This window comes from Momordica charantia (assembly GCF_013281855.1).
Source record: "Momordica charantia cultivar OHB3-1 chromosome 11 unlocalized genomic scaffold, Mcharantia_2.0 BLBB01000011.1, whole genome shotgun sequence".
Lineage (NCBI taxonomy): Eukaryota > Viridiplantae > Streptophyta > Magnoliopsida > Cucurbitales > Cucurbitaceae > Momordica > Momordica charantia.
Window position 1 is genome coordinate 4255966 of NW_028275159.1, and position 11702 is coordinate 4267667.

Here is an 11702-nt window from a genome sequence, read left to right on the forward strand (position 1 = left end):
AAAAAAAATATATATATATATATATATATATATTTTTTCTTTTAAAATACTAAGACAGATTTGACCTTCTAATTTTTTTTATTTTTATTTATTTATTTATGGGGTTCAAGAAGCATGCATATATTGTTGTATCGGGAACAAGGCTGTCTTCAGGTTTCTTTGATATTTAATAATCCAGAAATCATTATCTTTTGAAAAGCATTTCCATTTTTAAGATTATAAAATTCTTTAGAATTTATAAATCCTCTAGCCCAATAGAACTAACATGACTGGAAATTTTCAAAATCTAAAAATTTGGTTCATTCTTGAAATAATGGAAATTTCTGAATAGATTCTATACATGCAAAATAAAACTTAGAATAATGTAAAGCCCATTAGATTCGAGAGAAATTTTAACTTGGACAAAGTATGAAAGCTCAAATGGTTAAAAAAAAGTAGGGCTTTGACCTTAACATATATGAAATTAAGGGTAATTTTGTAATTTTCCCAAAAACTTTCACATTTTTTTTGCATCAAGGTCTCCAATTGAGGCTGTGGTTGATGGTCAAAGATTGCTAGCATTTATCAAATTAAAATATTCTGTTTTTGTGCCAATGCCGACATCACATCTCTAATTTTGATTCTAATTTCTAGATATATGAGATTGTTAGTTACTTTATTTTGCATCACGATTTCAAATATTCGTTTTTATAAAGTTGTAAAATTATTGTTTATAAATCTTTTTTTTTTTTCCTTTTGAATGATCTAAACGCATTTCCAATAATATTTAATTTTAAAATTAAAAAAAAACTACGTTTTGAAACTCCTCTCTTTGGACAGACTGAGGGTGAGTAATAGCACTTCCACTAAAGTGTTTTTTTTTTTTTTTTCTCTTTTGAAACATCAACTAAAGCATTTTTGGAAGAATAACTGATTAAGCGTTTCTCCAATTAAAGTATTTTTTTAATTTTCAAAATTGCTTTTAGTTATTTAATTAAATGCTTACCTGTGAATACCATCTTTGAGCTAACCAAGAATAAACATTTAACAGCTTTGAAAAATATAATAAATATCTTTCTTTTTTTTTTTTTCCTGCATCTCTTTTACCAGTAAAAAACTTAACAGATTTGAAAAATTATAACAGTTTTAATATTGTTGAATGTTGGAGGGCAAAAATTAATATATTAATTTGCCATGCTTCAAAAGATATGTTAAGATCTTTCCTCAAAATCTCTTAGGTCTGACAGCTTAATCAAACTCCACTTGCTCTGATCTTAGAAACACGATTGAACAAACTTCCTCAAAATCTTTGAGGTCTGAAAGCTTAATCAAATTCCACTTGACCGTAATGTCATGCTCCGATCTTAGAAACGCATGAAACAATCTTGGGCTACTGATTTTCCGACAGTACAATTGAACGGTCAGACGTCGTCGAAACTTCATTATGACCTTAGGTATGGGAACGAATCTCGACTTGACACCATAGATTGATCTTAGCGATTTTGCTTTTTTTGTGAAGTTCTTCTTCACCAAGCTGGCTCTCGAACTCAGCCAGACCGATCTTAGCACTTCTTGAACCAGATTAAAAATTACCGTAAAAATGGAACTTAATGAAAGATAGGTAAATATTATTCTTATTATTTTATTTTATCAGAGTTTCCCAGAATTTGAATGGAAAAAGTAAAAGAAAACAGAAAGCAGATAGATTTGACGAGGCATTCCTACAGAGAATCTTTCCTTTGCTTGCAGTTGCAGCTAAAGCAATGAAACTAATTTGGAAAACTTTCAACGTTGTCTAATTAATTTAAATTCTTCTTCCTTTGAAATAAAAATTATACCAACTGATTCAAAAACAGTCCTATAACGATACCAACACATAATCACAGTACTCCGAACCACGATCTCAGAGTCAAATTCAAACCTATCACTTCCTTTGAAGATTCAAAAAAAAAAAAAAAAAAAAAAAAAAAAAAAAAAAAAATCAATCCAACAATCTCAAGTTTCTGGAGACGATGGAGGGATCAGCAAATCGAGCAGAGAAGGATCTGCAGACATTATCAGGTTCGAAGCATCCGATGTCATGATCAAAATTCATCTGGTAAGCGTTCGAATTATAAGAAGAATTCAATTCCATAACAGAAGAAGAACCGAAGAATTTCTTCTTCTCCTTGACGATTTTCTGCCACAAAATCTGCCATCCGGGCCGTTTGCTATCTCGTTCGATTGAAACGGAGGACCGCCCCAGCCTGATGCTTTGGCTGCCGTTGCGCCATTTGATCCCCATTTTAATTTGCGGATTCGAGCCTCAATATGTATGAACTAGAAGCAGCAGAAGCAAAAATTGGAAGAATGGATTCACAAATTATAATGTAGAGTTTGAGAGAGAAGTAGAGGATGGAGGAGATGATTTGGAAAGGAAAATGAGAATATAAGTAAAGAGCCGCCGAAAGAGTCTTCTTTTTCAAACTCCTACAAGTCAGAGAGTGACAGCTTCTCTAGTTATATAAATTATCATTTTATAATTCAATTTCAATAAATATATATATATATATATATATATATATATATATATATGTAAAATGAGATAAAATACTTTGGTCTTTGACCTTGAGTGTCTATTTAGTAATTGTAGTTCCAAAATAAACACTTTTATAACTGAAAATTTGTAAAAGGTTCTAAATTGTAAGATGTTTTAACTAGACGTTACCATGCTTTAAGTTGTTTATATATTATTTATTTAAAAAATATATATTAATTTAATATTATTTTTATTGTGATGGGATCTCTGCATCTTCTTCTTCATTTTTTTTTTGGATAAAGAATTAAAAATAATTATAGGAGTTTGGCAATTAGGATTAGAATATAAACGTGACAGAATGAATTATTATTTGACTTTTAAGCCATCAATATAATTTTTGAAGATGATACGAAATCGATTGTTGGCAACTCCATCATTTTAATAATCAATAGACTAAAATAATTAAATCGAGAATATGGTAGATGGCAAATTTAACCCGTAATTTTGATCGGATGAATATGGTTTTTTTTCAAACTGAAAATAAATGGGCATAGATTAGATATTAATAACTGTTTTCTTCATAAAAAAAAAGATAAATATTAATCTTATTTTTTAAGAAATAATAAATATTAATGAAAAATAACTTTAGTCCTTAGTATCAAAACATCTCCAAATTTACACCTGCACAAGTGTAAATTTACCTCTCCAAACATCTCTAAAAAAATTATACATCAAAACATCAATGACATTTTTAATGAACTCTTGCTATTATAAAAGAAAAGAACTCCTTTGAACAATATTCCAATCCAAAACTATTATTATTGTTATTTTGTTATTTGAATTCAACGTATTTGTGTAGGAATTCAAACCTTTAGGTCGGAGATATAGACCTTAATTGAATATATTTGTTTCAAGTACCCCAAGATAACCCATTTTCAAACACTTAAATTTCCAAGCACAAAATAATAATAATAATAATATTTTATTTGATTACACATTCGCATTCTCACTCAAATTCCAAAAACAACTACTAATTCTTAATTATTAAAATTTGACTTATATTTTAAAATATATTTTTAAAAGTAGGTAACAAAGAAATATATTAATTAATTTTCAAAAACAAAATAGTTATCAATTATCGAACGTTTTTCAAAATTGCAAGCTCTAAGGGTTTGGTGCTGGTTACCATCAAAACTTAAACTAAGAACTGATTATACCAAAGGCAGAGAAGTCCATGAATAAATAAATAATTGACCTCTCAAACACTGGCTGGCTGCTTCAAATTTATCTGTTACACTTGGGAAAGAAGCAAAATGAAAATTTATCTACACTCACCCATGAAGTATAGATAATCAACCATGCCTCCAGTGATGCAGCAGCTATAATCAGACTCGTGTTTTGATTCCGAAATCAAAATTTCTTCCTATTGAACTCCGCTGTAAGTTTCACCCAGCTTGGACCTCATCTAACTGATCTCCCACCCATCTCTATCTCTGCCAGAAGATCATATTAATTCACACATCCATTGAATGAAAAAAATAACACATTTGAGGCAGAATCTATATATATATATATGTTTGACATCAGAATAAGATCGAGAGGTTTACCAATGTACACATTGCCGACTAATCCACTTTGATAACTTGCAAGAGCAACAAAACTAAGACTCATCACCTCTGGGTACTTGCAAGAGTGGAGGTATACACATGGTTCAAAATGCTAGATCAAAACGATTTATAGCACGGTCAAAAGTACTTGCCAAATATAGCATCTTTCGGGGCTGATGAAGCTCATCTAGATATCAGCTTGCTCTTGAGTTTTCTTAACTCCTCTTCTTGTTGCTAGAAATAAATAAATAAAACAAGTACAAGTTCAGAAAAATAGAAAACTCAATTATAACACTGCATGGTTTAAGTTCAATGGAATGAAATTTAGACCTTAAACAATTTTTTGCAGGCAAGCTCTGATCTTTCTTCTAGTAAACACCATTCCATGGCCATGTCATATTCTACCGTGTTCGGCTGAGAACAATGCGAGGTTGACACAGCATCTTTCTGGGAATTAACCAAAAATAAATGAATAATGAATAAATGGGGGATTGAATAGACAGGAGCGCAATCTGTGTATTTAAGAAAGATAGGCAGGCGTTACCATCTCACGTTGCATCTGATGTCTAAGCTTATCGATACTGTGATGCCCAAAAAAAGTTTGTTTCTTTGCCGGGAAATGGGGAGTTGCAAAGCTACCAACAAGAGCCCTGGAAAATTTTAAGGAAAAAAATTAGCTGGGAATAGTTATTCAACGTGCATAAACCTCAAGTCAGTAGGGATTAAATTGGGTTGGGTTGGGGTCGGGTGGGAGGTGAAAACTATCTTTAAACCTCTTTGATCTGCCAAAGCAAACACGTACAACTTCAAAGGGTGTTTACCAATATAAAGGAATAAAACAGTAGATCTCAGAGAACCAATGGAATATAATATGTGGTCTGAAGGTAACCGCATATTCTTCCCAGAGGACCAGTGGAATATAATATATGGTCTGAAGGTAACAGCATACTATATGGAACGCAAGCTTACCTCCCATTTGAGAGTACTAAGCAACCTTCATCTAGTTTTCTAACCACTTTCTCTGCTGCTTCCTTGGTTTTGAATACAACATAAGCTTGACCTACAAAAAATATGGGTAACAAAATTCTCAAGGAACTCGAACACTAACAATTGAAAAGAAACATGCTCAATCATTTCATGATTATATGGAAGGGGAGTTCGGAGAATGCCCTAAGCTCATACCTATGTGAGGCATAGAATATGCAGTACGCTGAACCATCTTTGCTGTGCAACTCTCACTGAAGGCATGCCACACGATATCCTGGAACGTTGTACAGGAAGTGAGGGATATTGGACTAAGATGTATAATTAAAGTGATTTTTTAATGGTAGTTGATTATTATTAATTTTTTTGTTTATATTCGTGAGTGTCTGGGCCAGCTTGCCCGCACCTCGACTAATCTCACGAGACAGCCGCCTGACCCTACAACATTTGGTGCCGGAAAGCACATAAGAATTAATTTCTAAGGTAGGTAGCCATCATGGGTTTGAACTCATTCTCTCTCAATTTTTGCTAGGCCCTTTGAACCCATGAGCCACCAAATGGTAGTTGAAATAGTCAAGAAAATAAAATAATAATGCAATACAGTAGAGCATATCACATCAAATAATCAAGGCGAAAATTTTATTATTACCTCCACTTCACCTGAAGTGTAAGCTGGATCCAAGTTTTGAATCAGAACAAGTGTTCCTTGCTCATGTGCAGTTTTCATTCTTTCTTCCCAAGGCTAGCATAGAGATAATCAGCTAAATTGGTTAGAATAATTATCAATAAACCTTAGAAAGAGCAAGATAAGTGTCTCAAGAAATGACCACGTGATGGATCTTTTTAGGTAAGAAATCAAAAACATTTTCATCAAAATAATGAAAATAGAGATACAAAAAGGAGAACAAAGCCTCAAGCAAACCATTGGAAGATTACAAAAGCTGTTTTAATTGGCACATACATTCAAACAATTGTAATTACAAAAAGTGGATATAGTTTGCACCAGCCACCGAGTAAGGGCTAGAAAAACCTATCTCAGACAATTTCCTCTTTGGAAGATTCTTCTATTTCTCTCAAGTAATAAAGACAAAATGTAGGCTATCATGATATTGCACCACATAATTTTTCTTTCTTTTCTCAATTAATGGGAGAGTATAATGCTTTGCATATCTTTTCAGCAAAAACAACTCTAAATGGCAGGGAAGGTGGAATAATCTAAACACTGCTCAGGAACCTTTAAATACAAGTTGAAGGATCGGTACTTGAGCTCACAACTTGATTTGAACTGATGTGGTTGATTTTTAGAGGCGATATTAGGATGGGAAGGAGGTCCAGCCTTTTCTATCAACACGTACCGTAAAGGGACCTCGTTTCTTCTTCCCTTCGTGAATATTCAAAGATTTTACTAGAAAACCCCTTTCTTGTTTGAAGATTTTGCCACCCAAAACACATGGTCATTACTTTTCAACTCTTGAGAGAACGTATGGTTAAGGAAAATGTTGAAGATGGTGACGAAGCAACTATCTAACCAAACAACCCCAATGAAGTGAAAAGAAGAAGGTAATATCCCTACCTCAATCTAAGCTCCTAGTTCTAATTCCTCCAAAACTCGTATCTACTTCTATGGAGAGAATCTTACTTTCAATTTGCACGGATATCCTCTTATAGTTCTAATTGCCTTTTCACTCAATCTTTAAATCACCCGTCTTCTCAACCCTCCTTACTTTTCTGAAATCTTTTCTGTGCTCCACATCAAAAAGAAAAGGGAGTAGATGTCTAGAATCAAGACTATCTAAATCTTAGACTTGGAAATAAATAGAATGACTAAATGAATGTGTTGAAACAGCAGAGAGGACAAATGAGTCCCTGGGAAGAATTGCAGTTAAAACAAAGATTTAGATAATTTAAAAGGATTTGACATTAAAAAAAATCAATAATAAAATGATGAGCTGCTAGAGCTTTTCTGTGGGCATTTGGAAAGAAAAAGAATAAAATAAAATAAAATTCAACAACACTTCGACTCTGCATGCTGTCTTTTGGCCCCTTACGTTGATAATGAATCATATTATCGTTTCTTATCCAAACAAATAAATAAAAGATGATGAGTAACAGAAGTGAGAGATTGACTTACAAGTCCCTTGAACCATCTGCTTCTATCCTGTCCAAACGTTGAAAATCATAACAATCAGAACCCTTAAAAACTCATCTCAAATAGAATTATTGTACCAAAATAAATAAGAGGAGATATCAGGCCATGGTAAAAAGATCCATATTCCACTAATGTTTGCCATAATAATCCATATTCAACCTAATAAACATGGAACTTTCGAGAATATTGAATTGTATCATGTAAGCCTTAAAATTTGGCTGAACAAGGGAGAAAAAGATAGGGCCAAAGTCAAGAGAGATAATTCCAGTAATAACCAACCACTAACATGACCCAAATGCAGTGCTACAGTGCATGTACAAAATTCAATTTATGCAGGCTAATGCAAAAAGATCCATATTTCACTACTGTTTTCCAAAGTATATAGGCCGTTAAATTAACATGGAACTTTCAAGGGAAAAAAAATGCATCATGAAAACCTTAATATTAGTTTAACACGGAAGAAAAAGATACTGACAAAGACATGAGAAATAATTCTAGCAATAACCAACCACCAGTGCTGCAGTGCATGAACAAGATGCAATTTGTGCAAATAAGCAACAACAAACTGAATGAGATAAACGTCAAGTGTCCCATAATATGAAATATTTCATATCTGCTACTTCTGAAGGTCAAATGACTGCAAGGATTATGCTATTTTATGTTTCCCACTTAAGAGTCAATTAGATTATAAGACCATAGTAGTAAAAAGTGAAACAAAAATACTAGAAAATTAGAAATACAACTTACAGCATCTGGCCTTCTGGTAACCTCCACAGTTTGACCATCTATTTTGGCACTCTTGTCTGAAGATATTTGGGAAGGGGATTTTATATTCGTGCCATTAAAAACCTTTGGTGGCTTCTCATCAAGCTTAGGCTTCTTTATAAGGCCGTCTTTTGTTCCATGATAATCTTTTACATTTTTGGTTTTGGAAGCATCTTCAGAAACAATACTCTTAGGTGCGGAAGCCTGTGTATCACTATTATTGCGATTAAGACCGAACTTTTGAACGTTGTTCTTGGCCTTGCCAGGAGATGACTGAATAGAAGTATCTAGCTTTGCCCTCTTAGCTGGCCTATGTTCAACTTCGGCAGAGCCCTTGGGACTTCTAACTCTATCTTCAAACTCAACATCCTTAGCTAGCGCTTTGACATCTTTACCAGCTATCTCGTTAGGATCGATTTTAAGCCTTGGAGAGACCTTATCACCTAAGATGTTTTCTTCTTTGCTACTAGTGTTAGCCATTCCATGTCCTCCATCACTTGCACAAGCAGTAGACTTCTCTTCATTGGAGGATTTCTGTGTAGGCAGAGAAACCTTCAAATCAACATTTTCCTCTGTGGACTTCTCGACAGAGCTTTCATGCTTCTCTAAAGTTAATTCTCCATTTGGAGTGTTCTGTTGAGAGGGATCATCAAATTCAGTATTTACAATTGTACCGCCACTTGCATCTTTCCCATCCTTATCAGTCCTGTTAACATCCTTTGAACTATCTACTCTATTAAGTAAAAATTTAACTGCGACAGAAAAAGAAACAATCAGTTTTGAGATCAGATCATAACAAGCCAACCAAGAGTTAAATTATTGAGATTTTTTTTTCCTTTTTTGGGAAACTGAAATCAAACCTTCTATTCCAGCAATTTTTCCACACATGTCATTGCAGACCTCTTGTTTTCCAACATCAAATGTACGAGAAAAGACAAAATCAGCCTTTTTGAGAACTTCATCTGAAGGTCGTGGATTTCTGCTGTCATTGGAAATGCAGAGAACGTTGCACTTTCCAGCAATCACTTCCTAGTTTGAGACAAGAAATATCCTCAAATAAGCTATTTTGAAACAAAAGAACAAAGAAATGAACATAGCCCATTCCTTCACTAATATTTTTTTTTAAATAAACCAACTTTCATTGAGATAAAATGAAAGAAAGCCAAGGACAAGAGGACCCAGGACCCAAAAAAATAAAAATTTCATGAAGTACACAATTGCAAAAACAGACTCCAGTTCAAAAGGAGGGAAAAAGGACAATCACAAAATTCCTTAGTACCAATACCAAAACCCAAAAAAAGGCACTTAACCTAGCCAACACCCAAACCTCTTCCGAAGAGCTCTCCACATTTCCAAAGACCTCCTACTTCTCTCAAGTCAAATGTTCCATAAGACTGGAAAGAAAGCAATGTATCAAAGAGTCATTCCTCCATCTTGAAAGGAAGGATGGTACAATACTCCTGCCATTATAGCCCAACACGATATTTTAGTAGCCATATGAACTCATAAAGCCTCCATAAAGTTGTCTCAAACCACCAACAAACTGACAATCCCGCAAAATATGCTCCAAACTTCTCAAGGCCTTCTTATGCACATTGCACACTGGGCCCACAAAAGAATAGAAGACAATCTCTAAATATGGTCAATGGATTTAGACCAAGAGAAGAATTTGACTTACTTGGGAATTTAAACCTCTAGAGCATGGAAACAAAGAAGAAGGTCCCACACAAAAGGGAGAAAAACGAGCCACACGAAGACTTCCTAGAAGGGCTATGGGACCATAAAATTACATCCTTGGCACCCGGGCAAGGGAAAATATCGGCCAGCAGAGAAAGCAATAAATAATCATCTAAGGATTTGTAACCCCTAAAATTTAATAATGATAGAAGCCACGGGACAAACTTAGGCGAGGACAAATGAAAGAGACGAGGGAAAAGATAATGGATGGGGCTACCACTCAAGGATAAAATTAAGAAGTGATACACAAAGCTACCAGAGATGAAGGTTGAGCACAATCCTAACATAAGCTCATTACCATCGTTTCGATAAGACTGTAATTTTATCTGAACTTACTCGTTTGATAATTTTTACCAATGACCTGTAATAACAAATTAAACACGTTCGGCAAAAAAGGTAACAAATCAAGAGAAATAGAATGTCTCAAAATAATAGTAAAGATAAAAGCTAAGAATTACCAAAGGATTAACATTGGCAAGGCCAACACCTTCACCAGATGCCAAAAATAATTCGTTATCCGGTGTGTCTTCAGCTCCAAGATAATTAAGAATCTCACAAGGTCGAAAAAACCAAAGGATTTTTACTTTCTTTGTCTTATCAGGATTCTGCCACATTTTAAGAATTTTTCCAATATAAGGCTCTGGTTCACCTTCCTTATATAGGTAGACAGAGTCGTAAAGAAAATATTCTACGCCGTCATAAGTACAAGATTCATAAAAGGTCACATCCTTCTTCTTCCCACCAATTGCTTTCCTTTTGCCCCATCGAAATTCAATGTTCTCCACTTGCTCTGGTTCTACCATAATACCAAAGCAGACCTCCCACAAGAAAAACTGCAGCTGGAACCAAATAAAAATACTATTTAGTTTAGCACTTTGAAAATTAAAACAGAAATGCCAACATGAATATTGATTAACTAGTTTTTGAGATAATTTCGTAAACAGTACTAGGATATAAAGCATACAAGCACAAATAGGCTCCATATTGATTAGTTGAATAAAACATGTACATTGAACCTAACTAGGTTGCACAAGAAGAGAGAGATTACAACCCAACGGAAAATAATAACCCTACAAATTAGAAAGTTGCGAAAGAAACAGAGCGAGCAATTCAATTTCAATTTTGTTTCAAGCATACCCCGAGACCTACCAAGAGAACTAATTTAACTTGAAGAAACAGAAATTCCAAGTCCCGGCCACGGATGAACTGATATTAAAGTATTCGACCAATAATTAAAAATAAAAGTAAAAGAATTCCGAATAAAGAATTTTGAACTCAAGACTCCAAGGCCGAGTGTTTCTTCCAGCATCCGAAATACATAAACCAGCCCGACATTCATCAATCATTCCAAAACTAGTCTAGCCCTAACTTCAAAATCCGTAAAAAAAAAAAAAAAGATATTGTCACCACGATGATGAACAAAACTTTTACAATAAGAAACAGATAGAATCGTCTCGATACCTGAAAGTGATCATGAAAGGCTAATGAGTGTCCGAAGAACAATGGGGAAGGCTGGGAACTCGGGAAAACCGAAATTTGGAGGGAAACTTGCTCAAGAAGTAGAACCCAGCATAAAACCCTAATCACAAATTCGCAAGTGCCCGCTGAGGCTCGTTTCCGCTAATCTGCGTCGTGGCGCGTGAGGCGCGTGCAGCACTGGTGCCTTTAAAATTCTTTCGATATGGAACCAAAGAATATTTGGGCATATTTTCTTACTGTAATCAAAATATAAGGAATCTGTAATAAAATCAATCCAACTGAGATTTTTTTTCTAATTTATTTGTTATTTGCTATAAATTTTCTGAGATAATAAAAATAGGAATCCGTTTATAACTATTAATGAAATACTCTTTCTCATTTTTAGTTAATTACAATTATAAATATATTAATTAAAAATATGCTAATATTTTTTTATTAAAATAATAATTAGTTTTAATTTATTTTATTTTACTAATCACAATGA

At 33.8% G+C, this 11702-nt stretch overlaps 1 protein-coding gene across 2 annotated transcripts; it reads right to left on the minus strand.

The window, feature by feature from the left end:
* Positions 1 to 3708: 3708 nt before the first annotated feature.
* Positions 3709 to 11407, minus strand: LOC111007160 (bromo-adjacent homology (BAH) domain-containing protein). Of its 2 annotated transcripts, none has more exons than XM_088120055.1 (12): positions 11201 to 11407; positions 10198 to 10578; positions 8863 to 9031; positions 7985 to 8754; positions 7220 to 7246; positions 5738 to 5830; positions 5287 to 5365; positions 5074 to 5164; positions 4649 to 4754; positions 4435 to 4551; positions 4105 to 4338; positions 3709 to 3984 (listed from the first exon to the last, which is right to left on the minus strand). In XM_088120055.1, exons 2-11 carry the CDS (start codon positions 10540 to 10542, stop codon positions 4288 to 4290), a joined length of 1848 nt encoding a protein of 615 aa, XP_087976181.1. In that variant the 5' UTR covers positions 10543 to 10578; positions 11201 to 11407; the 3' UTR covers positions 3709 to 3984; positions 4105 to 4287. The 2 variants fall into 2 exon arrangements, with proteins under 2 accessions (XP_087976181.1, XP_022135099.1); XM_022279407.2 differs by having other exon boundaries at positions 3709 to 3990.
* Positions 11408 to 11702: the final 295 nt, after the last annotated feature.